Source organism: Tyto alba, unplaced genomic scaffold (assembly GCF_018691265.1).
Source record: "Tyto alba isolate M040663 unplaced genomic scaffold, T.alba_DEE_v4.0 Super-Scaffold_13, whole genome shotgun sequence".
In the NCBI taxonomy this organism is placed as follows: Eukaryota; Metazoa; Chordata; class Aves; order Strigiformes; family Tytonidae; genus Tyto; species Tyto alba.
In genome coordinates this window covers 8,168,153-8,191,909 of record NW_024881275.1, presented here as the reverse complement: position 1 = coordinate 8,191,909, position 23,757 = coordinate 8,168,153, and the positions used below count along the sequence as shown (strand labels likewise).

Sequence of the window (23,757 nt, the reverse complement as noted above, 5' to 3'; positions counted from 1 at the left end):
GGGGGGAGGAGTGCCGGAGCAGAGACCCCCCTGTATCCTGTGGTGAGACGGCAGGGCGGCCCCCCCTGCCACCCATGGAGATCTACGGTGGAGCAGACACTCATTTATGGCCTGTGTTTTTTGCCTGGATGATCAAGGTGCTGTGCCTGAAGAAGGCCGGGGTCTCATGGGAAAAAGGCAGCCCCGCTGCTGTAATTCAGCACTGGGAGGATTGCAGCATGCGGGGGAGTCCCACGCCGGAGCAGCTCGGGAAGGGCTGCAGCCGTGGGAGAGAATCCAGTCGGAGGAAGTTAGTGACCCATGACGGAGCAGTGTGGGGAACGCTGCGGCCCGTGGGAGGAATTCATGTTGGAGAAAGTTTGTGGAGGACTGTCTCCTGTGAGAGGGGGACCACGATGGAGCAGGGGGAACAAGTTCCAGAAGCTCCCCCCACTGAAGATGGAGAAAGTGGCAGCACTGACTGCACCCCCCATTCCCTGCCCCTGCGCCACTGGGGGAGGAGGTAGAGATATCAGGAGCAGAGCTGAGCCCGGGAAGAAGGGAGGGGTGGGGGGAAGGTGTTCTCAAGATGTGGCAATGCTTCTCACTGTCCTACTCTGTTATGTGTTGTTAGTGTCTGTAATAAATGTATGTTCTTTTTTTTTCCTTCCCCTAACAAGTCTGCCTCTTGCTCATGATCATAAAGGGGAAATTTTTCCCCATCCCAGTCCTATCTCAAACCCCAAGCCTGGCTCTCTGTCCCTTCTCATTGCTGGAGGGGAAGGGAGAGAGATTGGCTGCATGGTGTTTGGCTGCTGACCAGGCCCAAACCATGACAATCAGATAAATGGCATGTCTTAACAAACAAAGGGCATGTTTTAACAATCTTATCAGACAGATGGCATGTCTCAACCCCCAGGTGCTAGTTCCTCTCCATCTCCCTGCTGTATGAAGTTTTAAGACTCCACATGAGAAGAAAATATAGAAAATGACCCTGTCTAATGAGAAAGGACACCGATAATTAACATTTTATCTGGTACTTGGCAAAAACTTGGACGATGAAGAAACAGAAAACGATCCATTATTGAGGAAAAAAGGGGAAGAACGGAGTTCAAATTTTGAAAATTATCCCAAAAGCTCAATGTGGTGCTTAGGTGTTTCATGGCCTGTCAGTTGGGTGCAGAGGAGGAGTCCTGGAGAGGAGTCTTCCACATCTGATTTTAAGATACATAGCATAAATGTGGAGTTTGTAATTTTTGTTGCCTGTGTGTTTTCCATCTTTGTAATTGCATTGTCTGTTTGGTGTTTTAGAAATACTTACATCTGCTTTTACATTCCCTGTCCTTCCTCCTCCTCCTAGGTAGAGTTAACATTGGCTTGAAGCTAAGTATCATCAAAGCATTCCATTCCTTCAAAAGCCTTAATGCTGGCACACTGGATTGCTCTGGCAGAATGCAGCAGCTTATCATGTTCTTCTTTATCATAAGAAAAAGATGTTACAAGGTCTATAGGTCATGTTAGTGGTGTCCTTTAGGAGAAACTTCTGGTGACTATTAGCTGGTAAACTCTTTGGCATACAGCTGTGTGCTTGAACACTGAGTGTTTCAAGGAGTGCAGAATAGCGTGCATCTGGAATTTGTTGAACTGTTCTCTGACAGATCGGCACCACAGGGAAATCATCTTTCAAAAAAAAAACCAAAACAAAACACAGTGTGTGCTAGTTCCACTGGAAACTTCCAACCTTAAATTTGTGTAACTAATGTCAGAAAATTCAGGGCAGAAATAGCCACAGACCAGTTAAACAAGGCCACAAAATGCATCCAGCTGTGGGGTACTTGATGATGTGCAGAAAAGAGGCAAGCCACAGGTGTGATCCCAAGTTATCACAAGTGAATGACTGGATCTATGTCTTAACTCTCTCACTCACACGTTGATTCAGAAAGAGGTATTTTCTATGGGGAGCATTATTTCATTGATGTTAATGTAATATGGCAGATATAGTGTGGGGTGTTCCTATATTTTGTTTTATGATGATGTTGCTTTGGTGTTCTTTGTTTTGTTTTGTTTTTTTTTTTAATTTCATATTTTTGAAACCCTGCAAGAAGACGGATTTTTGGTGGTTGGCATAATCCTGAATAGAGGAATCATGGTGCTAGTGGTGATTCTGGGGACCGACTTGTGCAGCTAGTTTACGATGCTGTCTCTAGCATATCACTGTCGGGTTCAGGAGGAGGGTAACCGTAAAACAAGCACGTGGCAGATGAGTTCAGTGTACTCTTAGTCTCCTGATGAGACCAAATCAGAGTGAGCTGCATCCTCTTGATGTCGTGTTCTATAAAGCACCTGTAAAACACAGGGAGAATATTACAGGAAATACGGAGAAGGTAGTGTGGTGACTTCTCAAGAGCAATTGTATGAGCTGATACACAGCTGCACAAGGCACTGAAGATCACTTTAAATAATACTGTTCATTAGATATGAACTTCTTTGTGTTGTCATTTCACAAGTAAACTATATATATATGGATGTGTATGGGTGTTTAATGGAAAGAGCTACTATATTAGAAGTTATAGCTTCTACTCATTTATCCCACATTCTACTTGCGGATGTGCTGTTTACTCACAGCTGTACATGATGGAAAGAACTTGTATTTTTAGGTGATTTTTCCATGATGTTTTGAGTTCAAGCCTCATTTTCTAACATTTTTTTGCAGTCACTTTAATTTCATACCTTTTGCCAGTTGATTGCAATTGTCCTCTGTTTCATTGTCCAAGTGGTAGCTGAAGTATTGCGTGCCTCTGGAATCTCAGTGTGCTTCAGCACTCCTCCAGCTAGCAAAACGAACATGAACTCTATTCCAGCCTGAACCAGGACACTGAAGTATTGAGTCCTACCAGATACAGTATTGAACTTTATGGAACTTTCCAAAAGATGTTCTTTCATTTTGACAGTGAATCGCTGATACCATTCTGAGTATAGTTCTCCAGCCAATTTTGTACCTGTTCTGTAATAAGTTCTTGCATATAAATCATGCTTCCATAGATTAGTTATGAGAACATTTGAAACAATATAAAGTAACCTCACTGAAATCAAGCACGTAGGAAATCATCTGCTTCATCTCTGTCCACAGAATCTGTTCCTCTGCCACTGAAGGAAATTAAATAGATTTGATGGGATTTTCTTTTTCTTGACAAGCCTGTGCTGGCTATTATTCATCTTGCTTTCTTCTAGCGGCTTAGAAATTGTTTCCTGGCAGTTCTTGATCTTTTCTATTAATTTTCCATGAAATGTGTGTTGTGTATCTCATCCCATTCTTCAGATGAGAGTGCCTACACAGCCCTCTGGCCTTTGCTGTCCTGATAGCCTCTCTGCTCTACTTTTTGACAGCTCCTATCTCTGAGTTTCTAAAGGTAAAAGAATTTTTTCTTCTAATTGCTTAGATCTAGAGTCTTGGCTTGTAGACATGGTTGGGGTTCTTTTCAGCTGTAGTCCTACTAAGGTGACTAGAAGGAGATCAGGATGTATGTGTTGAGAAATGTTGATAGTTTGGACAGTAAAAGGCAAGCAAGGAGGTTTCCCTAAGTTTTTCTGTATATATGTATATATGTAAAATATACATATGTATGTGCATAGATATGTAGGTGTGTATATATATTAAATTGTGTCAGAGTTGCTTCTAGGCTTTTCAGCAGCTTCTAGCATAAATGGGGTTTTGAGATGGGATGTTTGAAAAGCTGGATGTCTTCTGGGGTAATGTGCTGTATGTAGTATATTGATAACCAAACTAATTACCACATGTATGCTATTACAGGCAGCAGTGATTTATTTTATTCTAAGAGTGGCAGATACTCAGAGAAGGTGACTGTTCTGCCATTTTCCTTGCAACAACATTGTCTCCATCTCTGGTATCTGAAGGTTGTTCGGAGCAAATGTGGGAAAGTGCTTTACTCCGTCAGGGGAAAAGAGCTGTGTTTATAAAAATGTAGGCACTTGGTGCCAAAAGAACAGTTGCTTAGAAATGTCGTTGAGGCTTTGACAGAGAAGCTACTTGAGCTCCATGCCAAGATTTACCACAAAGGAAGGGTGATTGTTCTCCAGCCCCTGAGCTAGAAGCAATTGTATAACAAAGGTAACACAATGATGGCCAATAAAGGAAATGCAATTTCTGCTAAGCATGTTAATAAGGGAAGATGACATGGTTTACTTGGACTTCTGAAATCATTAATGCATTCAGGTTGCCTTGCTCTAGTGTGTGTAGGCATTTTTTCCCTACAGTGTCAGACTGGTCATCCTAGCAAAGTACACTGTGAGAAGTGCAGAGAAAATAGCAGTTTGAATAAAGTGTACACAAAAAATTAAATAACAGTTATTTGTGCTTTATAAGTCTGTACTTAGCATCAGAAATAAAAACTTCTTACTAAATTTTAGGAGCCAAGATCTCCCCTCCTAGATTCTGTCTCATTTATGAACTTGTGTTGTGATATTTGGATGTACAATAAAGTATTGGATCCTGCACCCGTGCATTTGAACAGTCTTAAAGTAAAATTCTGGAGTTATTTGCTTTTCTTAGGAAGGGTTCCTGAGCTTTAAGAAAACTTAGTTTGGATGTACATGTTTTTCTGGAAGTCTTTATGCACTTCATGCCTGTTTAATGATGAATTGTAGAGCATTAATGAATTGACTCCTGTTTTATTTTCAGCACACTGCGGTGAGCTCTTGTGCTTATACACAAGCTTATTCTTACAGCAAAAGATTTTATTTTTTTTTCATAATACAGAATTTTTTTTTCATATTACATCAAACAGAATCAGTTTCTGTAAATTAGTTTTATTTATGTTGTTTTACATTATTCTAGCTCCTAGCATTTTTTTTTTTTAGTCTTAAGAGTTCGTTTCCCTTCCCCCTCCAAATTTAGAGATCTCTTTAAAATACTTTTCCTGCAGTACTTGGTAAGCAATGAATCTTTAAGTGGATGCTTCGAATTGCCAGATAAATAGAGGGATAAAACCCAGCAATGATGATCCTTTTTCATTTTCCCAATAGAGTGGCAGATAAATTAGTTCCTGTAGTAACAGATCACAGAACAGTATACATTGGAATGGACTTAATATATTACATCATATACACAAAAGTGTGTATGTGTCTGTATAAATGTGTGGGGTCTAGGATCCCATCCTTTATGCATCTGTTTATGGATACATTGATTTCATATTTGTAACTGTGGCTGATGATCATCACTTCAACCAACTTCCATAACTCATCTTGTGAGGAAAGACATTTCTGTATCAAATCCTAGTGGGTTTAGAGAGCAGGGAATTTTGATAAGGGGCACTGTAGGTTCATTTGTACCATCAGTTGACAGTTTGAAACCCTGAAACATCTCTATTTGCTCAATATCCAGTTAAGGGTGGTAGCAGAAGAACTTGTGCTGGGAAAGTAAAAAGGCTTTGAAAAATTGATTTTCCTCATTGACTAACCCTATCAGTGTCATGGGCATACGACTGCTTGTTTTCAGAAGTACTGGAAAAGGTATCAATAAAATACTGGATGAGTTGCTTAGCAGTTTGTTATAGATGTTCTGACAAGAATGATCTTTACAAAAGATGATGGGAAACTGACGTCTGATTTAAATAGGCATTGGTAGCTGGAGACATAAAGCACTGACATAAGCATCAACATACCATTCTGGCTATAATCAGAAAAATGACCTATGGGTGATTGTCTGGCTAAACAAAGGACAGACATGAAAACCTTCCATAGTAAATTTTATTTTCATACATCTTGATAAAAAAATCAATTTTTCCCTACATTGAATAGATATCTACAACCTTCCAGCTTTTTTACTTTATCCAGAATATCAGATGCATACTTTCAGATAGACAAAGTGTCAGATTTTTTTTGATGCCATAACTGGAATAGAAATATTAAAATATGTGCAGATCTTTACAAATCACCAAGTTTTCTAATTCTAATTTGGACTATTTTCTATCAATATTGTTAATGAGCAAAAGTACTACTATAAGAAGTCACTCGCATTCTATTGATTGTAACTGTTATTTGCCAGAGTTTATTCTAAGGAGTTGGATAAATTTGGTTATGAAATGAAGAAAATCACAAATGCCTTAAAGAAAATTACAATTAATTTTTAACCATTATTTTATAAACAAGCAGGTGTGGCATGAATCATCCAATTGAATTAACCCCCAAAGCCTCCTGTTTTGACTTTGGTTCTAAAAATTAGCTCTGAAGATTTTGCTAAGCCTTGCTTTTCTGAAGAAGGTGTTATGAAAACATAAGAAGTAGAAATGAAAAATAAACCCCTGTTTTAAAAAGATTTCTCTAAGTCCCCTCTTACACATAGTCAACAGACAAGTCCTGCTGTCTTGTAGGACTGATTCAAAGGCTTGTGCTCTGCTAACCTCCAGATATCATACAACACATTTTTAAAAAGTTTAATGCTGAAGTGGTATTCTTGCAAAAGGCTGTAGTGAGTATACATGCTAATTTAGCAAAATGGATGGATGTGTTAGAGCAGGTTATTAGTGAAGGTTGGAGCAAGTGAAGAACACAAGGAAGAAAATAGCTGATTTCTATTGGAGGTTGAGGAATACAAACTAATTTTCTTCTACGGAAATCCGTTTGCTTTAAAAATGTTTGCTCATTCTGAGCAGGGTTGAGGCAGAGGGGAATCCCAGAGGGTATGAAGATTGAAAACTTAATTGGATCAGTCAGTTAAAACTAAGGCAGTTGAAGTAAGCAAGGGATCATCTAGGATGTGCTGAGAAAAGTCAGATCTCTAAGACTCAGTTAGTGTGACATGTATTATACAAAAATAATTCTCATTTATAAGAGTTGAGCCTCAGAGACATATTGATCCTTTCAGATGAGAATATGTACATTGTAATGCAGAAAACCTGTTTTTTCCTGCCAAGTCAAAAAGCCCTGCAAAAAGATTATTGATTAATTTCCTTCCTATAATACCTACAGAATCCCTGTCATTGGCATAATTCCAATGTGCTAGAAATATTTGGTTAATTCATATCCCATGGTAATATGAGACTGGATACTCTGAGGCCAAGTAGGTTTTATAGATGTCTTTTACTGGCAACTTTCTACTGGCTGCTTCTTCAGTACTCATTCTGTATCTGTGTAATTATGCTTAAAGGTTGCAGCGGGAGTGTGTGTGATTTTTGTTTTGTTTTTTTTTTTAACCAGCACATCTGTTTAATGCTGTATTAACGTCTGTACAAATTGAATTGATAACACAGCATCCAATTTTAATTTCAGTGAGCATTAAGGAAAAGCAACCAGTGTAGAAAAATTGTATCCTGTAAACACCACACACATAGTCTTTTCTGAGTCAGATTTTGGCATCTTGGGTATACTGCTTGACACTCAAGACCAAGTACCAAGCAACTTTGATCTCATGCACATAGTGATGATTAAAGGTTTTTGCCACTGTCTTACATAAGTTAGCTGTGGAAGCAGGGGTCACAGAAAACAGGCTAGTTTAATTTCTCATGGTTTGAAAAAGTGGCTGAAATCCTGTACTGCTATAACTCTCAGTTACTTGCTGACAGTAGGGCAGGATTCATGGGAGAGATCTCATTTGGCTTAATGGTGGAATAGAGTAAGTTTGCCACATTTGCTGGTACTTTTAAACTGAGAGGAACTGCTGGCTTGTTGGGATGATTGGGTTATAATTAATAACATCCTTGACAACCTGAACTGCAGGAAGACTGAAAGAAATCAAGTCCTTTAGCACAAGGAAAAGTCTTCAGATAGTTATGAAATAAAGGACAGGAATACTTTATTTCAGCTGCACATAGGAAAAGATGCAATAGGTTAATGTTGCAACAAATTGTACAACATAGAACAAAGCCTTTAAAGATAAAGGATAATTAAATATGGTAATAGATAACATAGAGAATTGCTTCATTGTTTAAGTCTTTAAGAACAGATAGAGCAAATACTTATTATGATTGGTGAAAACATGTACATCTACCATGCAGGTATACTAGACAACCTCTTGAAGTCTCTTTTGGACATGCTTGCTGCTGCTGTTTGGGTTTTATTTGTTTGTACTTTTACAATGGAAAGAAGAAACATCTGAGAAAAAACAAAACAAAGCAAAACAAAACAAACACTCATAGAAATGTTTCCAACCTACCTGAGTAGCTCATCTTCTCATTCTTTACCCGTGCAGTTCTTCACAAGGAAAGACAACAGTACAACTTTGTAACCTACTTAAGTGTTCTTCCTGAAGGGAGCATAAATACTGAAAGCTAATTATTTTTTCTTTGCAGGTTACGGGATGATAGAATTAGGATAGAAAGGATGGAAAACCTCCATTTTGAATACAGCCATGCTTTCCAGCTGATCACTGATTTTTATGCAAAAGAAGTGCCTGAGACTACAGGTATGTCATTCAGATTTTTATGCAAAAGAAGTCCCTGGTCTGTCATTCACAATGTCTTGGAAGCATGCATCCTGTTAGCTTTTGCATAAGTAAGGAATACACGTGGGTGCATCCCATCATGTCTCATGGACTTGCGTATGTCCAATCTGTTTAAGTGTTCCTTAACTTGATCCTCCTCTGTTAACAAGAAATCTTCATTGCTCCAGAATTTCCCACTGGTCTGAGAGGCCATGGATTTCTTGAGGCATATCTTACCTGTAAAGACCAAGACAAAGAAGGCATTGGGTTCCTCAGCATCTTCCATGTCCTTTGTCACCAGATCTGCTCCCCCATTCAGCATTGGACCCACATTTTCCCTTTTCTTACTTTTGCTGCTGATGTACTTGTAGAAGCTCTTGTTGTCCTTCATGTACCTTGCCAGTCTTAACTCCAGCTGGGCTATGGTTTTCCTAACCCTATCCTTGCAAGCTTGAACAGTGTCTCTGTATTCTGCCTGGGTCACTGGTCCCTGCTTCCACCTCTAGTTTTTCTCCTCTTTAATGTTTGGGTTCATCAGTAGCATCTTGTTCATTCATGCATGTCTTCTGCCACCTTGGGTTTGGGCTTGGGATCTTTTTTGAGCTTGAAGGAAGTGAACCTTGAAAGTGAACATTATTCAAATAGAAATGAATACAGCATCCCTTTTTTTCATAGCTTGAAGATGTGTGTTTAGACAGATGTAAATTCACACATACATAGCAACTGAGGGAAATTACTCAACATCTGAAATGTTTCTTCAAGTTCTTGTGTGTGTTAGCACTCTAAGAACAGAAGAACAGCTTTAAAAAATGTAACTGAAAAAACTTCATAGGGTTTTAAAAAATAACATTTTCTCTTGAGATATGATGGGGTGAATTTTCATGTTGTTGCAGCTGGAAGAGGAACTGTAGTAGAGCACTGTTTAGAAACATTATCAAATACAAATAGCTGTCTCGCAGAGATGGAACCATATTCTGCAGACTGGCTAAGGAAGATAAATCATCAGCATATGTGCCAAGGCCTGTTCATTCCTTTTAACTTGCACAGGTGTTGCCTGCAGTAATGAAGATTTCAGAATTCAGTTGTTAGTGTGGATATTTAGAAATTTCTTATGTCAAAAGTTAGTAATTTTTACGAATAAGAACCTGTGGAGTCAAATGTTTTATGTTTCATGTGTTTACATTATTGTAATGTTCTACATTCTTTGGAACCATAGGTGTTATTTTAGAGCCTCACTTTATGTTGATTATAGATATCATAGAACACTGTACATATATTACAGATTTATATTCGGTCAAATTGAAAAATAGATTATGCTCTTTCTAAAATACATAAGTAGTAAAGAGTGATTTAACAAGAAAATACCCTTTTTTTTTTAGGTCCTCAGAAACTATCTGTAATAGTAAGCTTGGATAAGCCTGTTATTTGCTCTCTGGCAGCAGTAATTGCGTACCTCAAAGAATTTAATTTGGAAAGGATGCTTTACAATCCAAGGTAAGTTGACTTTATAGACTTCCAAATCAGAGCACATGTACCAGTGTTATCTTTTAAGTTTTAACAGACATTCCCTTTGAAGATTTTTTTGGCAACTTTTTAAAAAAAATTTAATGCCGTCATTTAGCTTTGCAGATGTTGTTTTACTTTGCCAGAGGTGTGTAAATAATTTTCTGTTTCTATAGCTCTAGTAGCAGGTATAAATGCTAATGTGTTGTAATGTTTATACAGTACTCAGCAGGTCTGTTTGAGCTGGTGAATCTAGTTGTCAGTTATAAAGAAAACAGATGTTCAACACATCCTGGCTTTCTGAAAAATCACTTGAGGTGGCTCAGTGGTAACTAGGAGTGGGGAAAGAGTCATGCAGAAAGTTGCTGATAGACCATCACCATTTGTGCAACATTACTAGAAAAACATGCAGATATGAAAATAATCTTGTCTTCCCTTAAGTAGTCCCAACACTTATGTTTATTAGATATGCTCAAATGAGTACTCAAAATTTATAACAGGATTATGTAGGTGGAATCAAATGAAAATGGAAAGATATTGTCACTCAAGCATATTTTTGTCCTGTCTTGTACAAGTATAAAATATTGCTATCCTACTTGGCCTGGGTTTGAAAGTATCATTGAGGCTTATTAAATGCTTTAGTAAGACAGCTTTATCTGTTGTGGATCCTGTGCAAAATATTCTCTTGGTTGTCTCAGTATTCCTCTGTCCTGTAAGTAGGCAGGATTTAACAAAGTGAGTCTGGCTAGAAACTGGAAGCTTAGAAATATGTCACATCAGTTGTAGATCATTTACGTGTTGTATGAAATTCTTACTTTCAACCCTTATTTTGAATGGCTACCGACATTACCAGTTTTTAAAAAATGCAGGTCCATTTAAAAAATTGAGTGCGGATGTCAGCTTTAAACATTTTTTAGGTATCTACTAAGATACTTGAAGATCATGTATACCTGGGTTTTCTAGATTTTGGAATGGATTTTCTTCCTTAGGTTGCCTTTCCTCTCCGCTAGTACTATTAAAATGTTAACAAAAAGTTTGCTGGGATTATAGGCCTCGTGAGGAAAGAATTTTTGTGACACCTTCTAAGCCATCTCCCCTGTCTCATCAATCAAGGAATGCAGCGATCTGTGGTTTTCTAGCACTGTAGTGTTCCTGCTCATCCTCTTTAGTTCACTTCTTACTTGCTTGGGTGGCTGGAGAAATCCTGTTACGAGAGTTTCTGAAGGAGAAAGTGAACTCCAAGGAAATGCCATTCCATGGCTACACTTGTAGATCACTACTGTGACAGTGCCCTCCTATATGCAAGCACATAAGCCAAATGTTTTTTCCGATGAGGAAAATAAAAAAATCCATCCTTTATGTAGAAGCAATTCAGGCTTATCTAGCAGCAGCCAGTCACATATATAATAGCTACATCTTAAAATCAAATATAATTACAGACTGGGAAGGAAAAGCACTAAATCTTAGAGTTGACATTTGCCTGCTGAAGGTTGCTGTAATGGACTCTATGTGAATGTATGAGCATCTGACTGGAAAGGCAATGACCTATTTGATATCTTGGTGATATGATATGAAGAAATAAAAATACATTCTTTGAGATAACTTTGTTCCTGTGCTCAGGAGCTTGGATTCTGCCATATTTATTTTTAAAGCCTTTACTACTTTGACTATGTGATACTGAGTTCTATTTGCTGTTCTTGGTTGAAATAGCCAAATACTGAGTCAAACTCAACTTCAGTATTTTTCTAATGCCAGTGAAATACTATCTAAATACTGAAAAGGGCAAGCCTTTGAAGCAAAGTGTGTCAGGTTCATGGATCTTCTGTGATTCTGCAGGAAATAGAGAAGAAATACTTCCATTGCACTGTCAAACAACTTAAAGTTCCTAGGAGAATTCAGGTCAGTGAGCATATACTGATGAGTCAGTGAGCATAAAGTCAGAATTGTGAGATAATTTTCAATTTATTAATGTAAGTGACACAGATCTGGATGAAAAAGACCTATTGGATAGGAAGAATGACAAAAAAATTCCTTACACCTCTGTACCTTCTTTGGTACAGACTTTTGGTCCCAGCTGGAAAAAATTCCACCGCAATTTAATAGTAAGAGTCATGAAACATCATGTAAGTGATGAGGGATCCTTATTAGTGGAGAGGAAACAAGTTTTGTTATAATATTTAGATGACGCTTTTAAATCTGCTTTTAAGGTCCTAAATAAAGCAAAATACTAAAAAAGTAAACATATTTCTGCCACAGCAGGACCCTGGGGTATGGCTAGACTTCATTGGAGCTCTAGCAGCAAGGAAAAATAGATTTAACAATGAATGATACAAGCTTTTTTTAATCAATGCGTTCCAATACCTTTACATACTGAGAGACCTGTATTGTTTTTTGACAAGAAGTTTGTACATATCTAGGAGTGGTTTTCAAATATGGCCGAGTACCCAGTTTTGCTTGAAAAATTATCATTTGCATAACAGTTGCTGGGGAAATGTGTCTCAGTGTATTTTAATTTTACCTACATGTTTTCCAGCATATTGGAGATGGAAGAGAGAGACTGTAGTTCTTAGATTTTGAACAATGATAGATGAACTTCAAGAAATGCAGATAGTTTTCTGAAGGAGTGGAGTATCTTTAGGATTGGAGGACTACCAGCAGTGAAGACAGAAGACAGGCAGAAGTGAAAGAGGAGAAGGGAGGGTTAAAATGGCTTTGAGGAAGGAGGAGAAAGACAGAAAGAATTCAAGAAGAGGAGAAATGTTTGATTCTACTTTACAGTAGGGGTGGAAGGAAGTTGGCAAGATGAAATTGAAAGACATCAAGATGTAAATTCTTCAGCTTAAAATGGTGGACATCCTTGAATTTCCGGGGGAAATATCATAGAAATTGAGGGAATGGTGCTCATAAGGCTTTCATACCTCATGGGTGCTAATGATAACAGAAACATCATGTATACAAGGCAATGCATAGGTTTATTTGCCCACTCTCACTATGAGAAAGGGAATACTGAAATGATTTTGAGAGGTTCCAAATTCAGCTCAGAAGCATGAAGGACTGAAAAAGGAAAGGCATGGTTTTCAGATGCTAAGGTGAGTTGCCTGGCAAAGGATTTGCTATCTGTTTTGAGACCACAGAAGAAGGGCAGCAGGTGGAACCTCTTGCACTCTGGACTTTTGGAGCTTGTAGGAGTCCTGAGGCAGTGTGGAAGGGTAGCAGGCTGAGAGAGTGTAGGTATCTGGGTAGAACAAGGTTGCAGGCTCACTCCATGGAGTAAGTTCAGTGGAGAAAAAGAAGACTAATTCAGGATAAAAATGATGGAGGTTATTTTTGTGTCTCTTAATCATTCCCAGGTCCTTTCATTTCCATTCTTATTCTTTTTTTTTGTATTTCTCAGTTTTGAGATGCATGTGTGTGTATGTATGTTTTATTTTGTTACTGGCTTAACTGGAAGTTTCTGGACTCCTTCACACTAGGGATCCAGATCAGAAGTTCTAGCCCTGTGGCAATATTCGCTAATGAATTTAAAACTGGTTAATTAAATAATGTCGTTCACTACTTAGACTGTGGTGAATGTCTTTTATAACTGAAGAAAGCTAATGCTTCTGAGAGATGGAGAGACTTGGTTTTACTCCTGAGTAGGGATTCAGTAAAGCTGAATAGGGATTCCTGCAACTTGCCTAAATATATAGGTTTGTTCTGTTGTTTATTCACCCTTAAAATTCTCAAAGACGTAGACTCTAGAGGTCTGTAAAAGGTAATTGAGCAAAGAAAATCTGCTGCTTAGTAGACTTTCAATACAGTGCCTTGCAGCTTTGCTCAAACATTTTACAGATTTGCAAAATTAAAATAGTTGAAACCTATTGATCTGAATAACATGCATTAACTTAGGCTTGGCTACTGAGTACAAAATTACATGTAATATCTCCTGTGGAGAGACTAATGAATAAAGCATAAAACATGCCCTTCACTGCAAGCTTCTTGGGATTCAGAATGACCAAGAAGATCCAATTTTACAGGTAACACACATAAGAATTGAAGTCTGAGGATGTAATTTGCTGTCCTAAAGCAATTATAGTAACTGTTTAATAGTCATCATCAAGTGTGGTTCTACTCTGAATTTTATGAGTAGGAACTTCTTTCTCATGAGTATTGGCCAAAAGTCTCCTAAACCTTACTAGAAGCTTGTGTTTCTTCTTGTTTCCTCTTTTCACTTTTCTCAGACCAGATGGCATGATCCTACCTTGCCTTGCTCCTCAGTAATGGACTTGCCAGCTATTTCTGTCACTTGTGTTTTGCGCTGTTCAAGTACTTGAGACAGTTTCAAGTCTGTTCTTTGAAACTCAGATCACACTGTCACATACAGAAGGAATTACAGCATTGTGATTCAGCTGAAGTGATTTTGAAGGGTCATTTTTACCGATGCAGGAGATGGCTGATAGCAGCACATTAGGATTTCTCACAAGGAATGTGTTGACACCCTTGCTGCAAAGCCAGCACTGACAATATTTGTTTACAACCTTCTTATGCCATTTGGTCCCTAAATTCCCTACAAAGATTCTGTCTTTGTTCACATTTTTATCAAGTTCTGATCCCAAGCTGTGAAGGAAGATGAGGGGGTGGAAGCAAAACATATTCTGTGCTGTGACATCTGGAATTGTTGGTTGGGCATATACTGCGGTTGATCTCGGCTATTATTCATATACTTTAAGCTCTCAATTACCAGGGTTAATAGCAGGGTGGAGTAACGCAGATAAAGCAAACACCTGGATAATATAAACCACACATAATTTATGCTGTGAGAATAACTTTAGCATATCTAATTCTGAAAGAATAGTAAATATATTCTGCAGTGAGTTGTCTTTAAATACTACTGGAGAGCAAGCTTGCTGTGAACAGAATATGCTCTCTGCTAAGTGCTCTGAAGCCAGGTGAAGTGGGAAACGCTAGAACCAGTAAATCCACAATCTTCAAACTCATGTATGGGTGACTGAAAGTTGATAGAAAGACAACAGCATCCTTTTCTGCTTTCAGCAAGAGGTGTAAAGGCATGGTTCTTACCCATCTGGGTTTAAGACATCACAGCCTTGAGTAGTGGCAAATTGAAATACAGCTAATAGGGAAACTGCTATTTAGGTAAGTCCTAGATGTGTAGCAGGTGCTTTTGGGAGAGTGGGTAGGATTTGTTGTTGATTACAGGTATTGGGAGCCAAGCAGAAATCATTCCTATTTAATTTTTGCCAGCATCAGCAGTAGCGGTTTAAGATAATAAAAGGAAGTATTTTTTTGTTGCTTATAATATTGTGTACTTTGGAAAATGCTGCTACTTTTACCTCCAGGGTTTTGTTTTGCTGGTCAGCTTTTTTGGTTGCTGGATAGCACAACAGAGCAGAGTAATTATGACTATGGGTACAGTTCTGAGACAGCTATACTTCCAAACTATCATTGAACTTCTTGGGGGCCCTCAGTTGAATCTTTTTTTTTTTTTTTTTTTTTTTTTTTTAATCTGTGGAAAATACTTCTAATTTGACCTGTTATTTATGAACAAATTTGTTAGGAGGCCCAAACACCTGCATACAACATAAATATATAACATTAATCTCTGAATATTTTATGTTTCTGAAAATTTTAGTGCTGTTTTTGTTTTTAATATAACAATAAAGCAGCTCTTTGTGCCTAACAGAAAAGTTTGAGCATTTGAGTGCTCCCTCGAGAGTTAAAATTGAATGCACTGAAAAAATTTTGTGGTAAGTCAAGAAAGTAGTTTAAATCCTACTCAGCAAGTCATTCTGTTTAGTGTAAGACAATGAAAAATGTCCTAGATTTTGTGCAAAGGGCAGTCAGCAGTATGATTAACATAGACAATCATGACTTGATTTGTCAGAACCATTTAGTGAGGATCTTGAACTTCACGGTCCCAACTACCACATGTGTATGCCTGAGACTGAAATAATTTTTGTATCTAATATGATCACACATCTAATATAATTATTTTATTAATGTTGATTCTAAACCAGCACAACCTTTGGGTTGGTCTCATCCAGCTCTTCTAGGGACAAAGTCAAGTAATTTTGGTCATGGCTATTCCATATTAAGAATAAAATAGTTTAAATATACCCTGTTTTTCTTTTCCTAAATAACTGCACTAACAGTCTATTTAAATTTGTGGTAGTAGTAAAAAATAATGTATTCTGATATGTTGGTTTGATGATAAGTTGTGTTAAAAGACTGTTCCATTCTTGAAGTATTAATTCCTAGTCCTGTCCCTGCCCCTAATCCTACAGAGTTCATAAGAAAACACTAAGAAAAGCACATGTTTTTTCAGTTTCATTGTAGACTGAAGGAGCAGTACTTCCTTAACCATTTAGTGGATCAGGATTAGATAACAGGAAAGCTGGATTTTATTCTGGGTTTTGTCAGAGTCACTGTAGAACACTAGGAAGTGAGTCATAAATCTTGTTTTTAAACTTTTTACCAAAGCTAGTAAAGTTATCAGTGTTCAGTTCTTTTATGGATTTGAATAGATTTTAATTCCTTACCTGATTTTTTTTTTTTAATTTTGCATAACTAATGAATTCTCTGGTGAGAAACTTGACAGTATTTCACAGTTATATCTGTGCCTGAATTTAAAATCTAACGTATGAAATTCCTCTCCCCAGCAATTTCAAACGATTGTCAAATGAAACTGAATACATGACAATTAATGGGACAACAATGAAAAATCTTGAAATTTTACAGAATCAGGTAAGGACAAATGTTTTTTTTTTTCTTTTTAATAAATGCTGATATTTTCACAGCTGTTTGACATACTGTTCCCAATTAAGTTAGTTAAGTTAGTTTGCAGATCTCACCCAGAAGGTTTGAATTGTTTTAGATGGTATCAGACTGAAGAAGGATTACGTTTTCAGAGGCATAAATGAAAGTTAATCTCTGCTAGCTTTTAGTATGAGTTGGGAACCTTATTGCACTTTGACTAGCAAAGACCTTTCCTAAAGTTTGAGTTCTTGAGAGACTGCAGTAGAGTTTATTTTTTCTTTTGTGCTACTGCACAGACCTTTACACACAGACTTACTTTAACTTGTTATTCCAGTCATTTTCTAAAAAGATTTACTGACTAAAGATAAAACATACTGAAGTATCTTATGACTGTTGGAGGTACTTTATGTAAGGCATTGTAGGCGAACAAGATCAGTAAACGAATATGTAGGTGCCATATCCTAAAGCCTAAACAGGATGTTTAAGTAGTGTGGTGAAGATCCTTTCACGACATCATTGATTTTTCTGTTAAAAATAATTATGCTATTTTTATTATTTTAGACTGATATGAAAACAAGAGGAAGCCTACTCTGGGTATTGGACCATACTAAAACTTCCTTTGGACGTCGGAGATTGAAGAAATGGGTAACCCACCCCCTCATGAAATCCAGGTGAGAGAGTTCTTTATCTTGGGCTAAATTTGTATCGTAAAATTATGATGATGAGTATGCCCAGTGTCTTTATTTTTCTTGAACACCTTAGATCCATAGTAGAGCTTACACAGAAAACAATATGATAGAAGATGTAGATGTTATATATAGGTTCAGAAGAGTTAAACTGCTCTTTGGGCACACAACATCTAAGTAGTTGGAGTAGTTAAGTTTGGAGCAAGTTAGAGATTTCTATGCAGAAATCAGATTGGGTACGATTCTAATTCGGTATTCTTTTTAAGAAAATGGCTGGGGATTACCTGCTATTGGAGGGCGTTTTATTCCTAAACTTACTTTACAAGTATTTGCATCCTTAAGGTATTTAATTTGTTTTAAAGTAGCTGTAGATTTTTGTTATCCTTGTATACAATGTATGGCATATCAAAGTGTTTCTTTTTATTAGTTCTGAAATGCAATGATTGTTTGATCACTTGTGTTTTGAGCTATGCTTTATTTATTGATGCTTTAGAAATGCTTTATTTTGTAATATTACTGTGCTCGTTTTTACTTGTTTCTGTCTTGAAATGGACTCCATCTTTTCTAATTTCTTTTCATCGGCTTTATTGGAGGATTGTACTTGAATATGTAGTAAATCACAGTAATGAATCCATGAAATATTTGCTGCCTACATTTTAAGTTTTTGGATCTATTCCTTTGAATGTGCATTCCCTGAGCATTGTCAATGTAGAGTTTACTCAGTTGTCCCTTTGTTCACTTTGGCTATAGCATACAGAAAATAATTTTTCCCTCTGTTTCACTTTTGTAAATATATTTCACAGTCCTATTTTTTATTAATTTAAAACTTTTAAATAGTGAGGTATACCAACGCTTTAGTGTCTTGCTGTTGTTGGTAATTTACAAATGTTTCTATGGAAGCATTTTTTTTCCTTGACCAATTTTTAATATGTTAAAGCACTGTACTTCCAAAGCATCTTGCTTAATTTTCTTAGTAGACTTTTTGTAAGGATCTTTCCTCAGTAGTGTAAGAAGAGCACATAACTGTTTTGTTAATTTGGAATATTAGAGACATTTTTCATTTGTAGGAGCCATACTGGTTAGACTGTTTCATGCTGCAGTTTCTGTCAGGGATTTAATAACTTGATTTCAGTATGCCTTTTTTTTTTTTTTTATTTTTTTTTTTTATTTCTTCTGATAGTAGCTTTTATATATCTTACCTACTTCAATAAGGCTTTTGATGTAACCATCATAAATAGTATTAGGCTTTATGGAAGTTGATTATGTGCCAAGTGTTCACCTTGAAAGCATACAGATAGGCCACTTTACAGGAATAAATTTGAATAAATTAGTTTATTTCTTTTCCTGCCCTTGGGGCACCTTGTGACCTTTTGGGAATTGTTTGTAAAGTTGTCAGAGGGGGGAGCCATAGCACAGGCTCTGCTCTGGTGTGGTGGTAGCACTGAGGATGTGAACCTGAAAAGGAGTGCGTCTAACCATTTTGCTCCCAAATAATCACATGATGCAGTAGGTGAAATACCATTCAACAGTAAAATAGACAGAGTTCTTATCGAAACACAGAGGATAGAAAACTGCTTGCCTGGGGACTTCAGGGTATCTTTCTTAACCAGTACACTTAGTTTTAATTCTTCCTTGTCTCAGTGCAGAAGCGGCTTTACAAGTTTGCAATTTTGGTTTCCTCTTTCTCCTCAGCTTTGCTACTTCTAGAGATTGATACCCTTTTCAGCCTTATTTCTCAGTATGGAAGAAAGATCCATGATTGGAGATGACAGTGCACTGCAGTTGAAGCTAAACAAGCTGTTTTGTTTCTGTGTGTTTCTCACTTTCTGACTCTTAAGTTGTAATTTCATGTAGTTAGTGCATAAGATGTTCAGCAGTATTGTTTCCAGTAATGCACACAAATGCACTTAGAGAACATTCCGTAACTGTAATTCACCTGTGCCTCCTGGGTTGACGTTTTCAAAGGAAGTAAGCTTTCTGTACTGCGTCTCTTCCAGTCAGTGGGTAGGTGCATTTCCCTTGGTGTATCAGAAAGTAAGAAGGTGTAATTACTGCTTTATGCCTTATAGTTGAAAATCACTTGGGATGATGACTAAATTTCCAGGGGAGAAACCATACACTAGGTTGAATAAAGGTAGAATGTGTACAGACAGCTCATTTGGGCAAACTTCAAGGTATCCATTAGATCACTGGTGATGTAATACATCTAGAGACTTGTAAGAAAAGGTTTTAAGCTTTAGACGTGTGATTTTTTGGGAGGGGAGGGAAAAAAAAAAAAGGCATAACAAAGAAAGATGTAATGTCCTCACTTACCTAGGTGTACAAACATGATAAGAACGTATGGGTCATTGAGGACTGAGCTTTTTAGGAGGAATCAGGAAAGTCATTGTTTTTTGTAGGAGTTACATCTTTGTGGATTACAAAACCGTTATCTCACCTTGCCTATCTTGCTTTTGAAATGTAAGGTCCATCCAGTGCCTTCTCACCTAACTTCTGTTAGGAAAAGGGAAAGAAAAGAAAATAGAAAGCTGAGGTGGTTGTAACATTTTTGACTAAATGAAACATGGTGTTTCCATGTTGGGCAATGGAGTTTCAGCAGGAGGAGTAGAGGTGTGTATTACCATACTCAACAGAAAAAGGGCTGAGGACTGTTCTAGGATACAGCGATATAACACAATGTGATCTTGGTGTCTCTGTATGTGTGCAACATTTAAAAATAATTTATTTCCTAGTGCAAAATAAATCTCAGTACCTCTGAAGTTGATGTGAAGCAGTGATTACTTTTTCAATAGCTACAGGAAGAGGAAAAAGATAAGCTTAACATAAGCCTGATTAAGTTAACCTGGATCTGGTTTGCATCTTTCTTGTCTTGTTCTTGTATATTATGGCTATGTTTTCCTATAGTGGTGATATAAAAGAAAGCGTAAGGAAGTTGTTGCCCTGCACATAGACAATCTGAAGCTTCATCTCTGCAAAATGTGCCTTTCCTTGACTCTCTTATATCCATGGTTACTCCCTCCAACCCTCATCATTTCATCTGCCTTCCCTGTTCCCTAAGTGTTATGACTGGCTGCAGGTTATAGCAATGCTCCTTGCCCAGTCTGGAATCAAAACACAATAGACAACTGTGGAACAAATATTGCATCCTTTTACTCATTCAGTATTATCTGTGTGTGTACCTTGCTCAGCTGTTGATTCTTGCACAATTTGTATAAAATTTGTTTCCTTGAGATAAAAAACCACCTTCTTCAACATTGTCAAGGTTGGATGGAATTGAACAAAGAGTTCAATACTGAAAAAGGCAGATGAGTAGCACAATTATACGGAGTTTTATTATTTCCATATTAGATCAGGCTGTAAAGCTAATAAAGCTGTAAGTAGGTGCTTAAAGTAGAACTTAAGATAAATGATGGATGTATCATACTGAGCAATTTATAGCCACTGTATGGGAACGTGTAGAATTCCATTCCTGTGCAGAGAACTCTGTGGCCTGTATGTATAGAAAGCATTGCATAAGAGAGATTCTTTCCCCCCTGCTGCCCCCCTAGTCTATTCCTGGAGAGGTAGAATATCTTTTAAACATCAGTGGGTGGACATCATGAAGTGTAATTTCTAGTACTGTAGCCAGGAGAAGGTAGAGACTTTGCAATCAAAGTGGAAGATAACCTGGAAAATGCTTGTGTTTGCCTTTGTTGCAAAGTGCTTAGTTTATGAGTCGGAAGAGCATCTATTGAAAAACTTTAAAAGTTTAGGTGTGGGGATGGATAACTGGAAGTGATAAAATGTTTGTTGTGTGTTTGACACGAACATATTAGTTTGTGCAATGCTCTCTCCTCTCTTCAGGGTGATATCTACTGTTTTTTGAGAGTGTTCATGGTTCGAAGTAGTTTAAACAGACTGAGTGATCCACAAGTCCCTAAACTGTATTTTTTAAATATTCTGTTGACTCTTGTAGGTTTTTTTTAATCTTATGCATGATGTGCAGAAGCTAATGTAATGAGGCTAATGAAAAGATTATGGACAGCAGAATGCCCTAAACAGAGTTCAGAAGTAATAAAACTTTCAGCACAGAAAGCTTGCTTAAGGCTGTGAATAGGCTTTGCCCTTGTCAGGTTGTGTTGAAATAGGAAAAAACCCAACCCCCTCACCCCCACACACAACTTCACATCCATGTTTTGGGGATACATGTGTCAGTTCTGCTCTACTGCAAGCTGCAGAATATGCTTAGTGTACTGTAGTGTACTTAGTGTAGTGTAAATGTAGAGCAAAAAATTAAAAGTGTCTAACGTAACATAGTGTGCCACGACAAAACAGTGGTGGTGATCAAAGGGTTCCTCAATGTCTTGGACCTCTGCTGTAACAGAGAACTTGTGAGATAAAGGTGGGTACCTGGAGGCTCAAGGTCCCTCTTCCTACTTTCTGTGTGGGCCGTGAGCCAGAGGCAAGGCATAGCCAACACAAGGTTCAGTGTTTTCTCAGTGCTCCCAGTGCACTGTGGTGATCAGCACCCTGCTGGCATCCCTGGTACTGGGATGGTGGAAAAAGACTGGGGACAGAGGATTCTCTCTTAATTCATCCAGACTGTCAGTAGAAGTTCAGAAGCATGGAATTAATTAGTTAAAAAGTATTCCAGACCACATCATATACATGGTGACAAAGCTTCTTTATAGGTGCTGAAAGCGATATCAAACACTTAAGCCCTCATTAGGATGACCTAAACTTTTTGGCCCCAGATTCACCCCAACCTGTCAGTGTATTTCAGCTTTACTATGAATTGGTTCATGTTCTTGTCTCCAAGGCACGCTGTTTGCCAGAAGTGAATGTAGGACTTCAGCGGTTGGAACTCTCTATGTAGTTTCTTGCCTGCATTTATTTGTCATCAATTTATACTAGTTTGATCTTTTCTACTTAAAACTGATGTTTAAATATCAAGGAAGGAGAAAAATTATATGTATTTAGGTAGTTGTCAAAAACATTTTAACCTTTGCTTTGCAGGCTAGAGGAATCCAATTTTTAATTACCAATCAAAAACAGGATTTCTGTTTTTACCCTGTGATTTCAGTAGCCTTTGTGCCCCATTTCTTCTGGTTCTGGATAAGATGATGCTTTTATTGAGGCTGAATCAAAGCCCTGTAGGATAATAATTACTATTAGTCTAAATATACTTGGCCAGCAAGAGTATAGAATGACCATAGCTTTAGCAAATTCAGAAATGCATAATTCAGAACTGCAGACGGTTTCTTATCTACCACTAAAGAAGAGGAATAGTGTAAATTGGTATTACTAATGCAACATGACTTTCATTTGGAGGATATGTACTGTAGAACTGGGAAGAAAAGAGTCCCTCTATAGCAATGTTGGCAACGACATGTCTATCCTAATATAAAAATAGCTTGTTTTAAATCCTCTCACTTTGAATGTATTGAGTGCTGTTTTACTTATCCTTCTGTAGACAGAGTCCTAAAGGAAAGTCTTTCAAGTTTGAATTTGTCCTTGTTCCAATAATTAAGATTCTGTCTTAATTATTGGAACAGTGGGCAGTAAAGCAAACTACTTAAAGGTCTTTAAAGAAACCTATCTTAATTCAGAGTTAAACTGGTTGCAATTTGATACCACCATCATTCAGAGCAGGATTAGAATCTTTTGCAGCAGTAAAATTCATCAATCCTGCAGCAGAATTTAATGGGCTAAATTTTCCTCCTAAGAATAAAGAGTTATAGCATCAGTGCAAATATAAAATGCACAAATGCAGGTTACTGCATATGCTTGAGATCTCAAAATTGTTATATTAAAGAAAGATTGCAGCATCATCACATGTATTCATTCATTTTTGCTAGCTGTGTTTTGGTACCAGTGAATGCTGTGTCTAACTCCTTATAAATGTAGTAATCAGGCATTCATTCATGTTGGCTAAAGTAGCTAACAATTCCCTTTTTTGCCACAATTAGGTGAAATACATTGTGTGTGAACATAAACAAAAGTGTTTGATTACCATTTGCATATTTTATACATTCTTTTAACAGATGTGAAGACGAAGTTTATAGTGCTTGTATACTGCTGTTAAGTAGTTGAGATACATTCAGAAATATTGCCTTCTCATGGCTGCGTGTTTATTGAGGGGAATTTTGGACCTCTCTGGAGAGGTATGAGACCTTAGGGGTTTTGACAATAAACTACTTTTTTTCCTGCATATAGAAAAACAGGTGAAGATATCCAGAAGGATGTTAAATTTTTTTAGGTTTCACTTAAATTTTACCACAGTAATTATGATACAATTACCCGTGTTTGAACTTTTTCATTGTTGCTAGTGCATAAAATTACAGCGGTCACAGCACAATTTAACAATTGAGGATTTATGCCATAAAGTTAGCCAGACTCTAACTTAGCCACTAAAATAAG

At 37.4% G+C, this 23,757-nt stretch overlaps 1 protein-coding gene across 1 annotated transcript in view; it reads left to right on the top strand.

Annotated features, from left to right (window-relative positions):
- Window positions 1-23,757, top strand: part of MSH3 (mutS homolog 3) — a 116,093-nt gene that overhangs the window by 34,369 nt on the left and 57,967 nt on the right. The window contains exons 9-12 of the mRNA XM_032995504.2: window positions 8,286-8,398; window positions 9,796-9,910; window positions 16,576-16,660; window positions 17,234-17,343. Of these exons, the coding sequence (XP_032851395.2) occupies window positions 8,286-8,398; window positions 9,796-9,910; window positions 16,576-16,660; window positions 17,234-17,343 (423 nt within the window). The remainder of the gene's footprint in view (window positions 1-8,285; window positions 8,399-9,795; window positions 9,911-16,575; window positions 16,661-17,233; window positions 17,344-23,757) is intronic.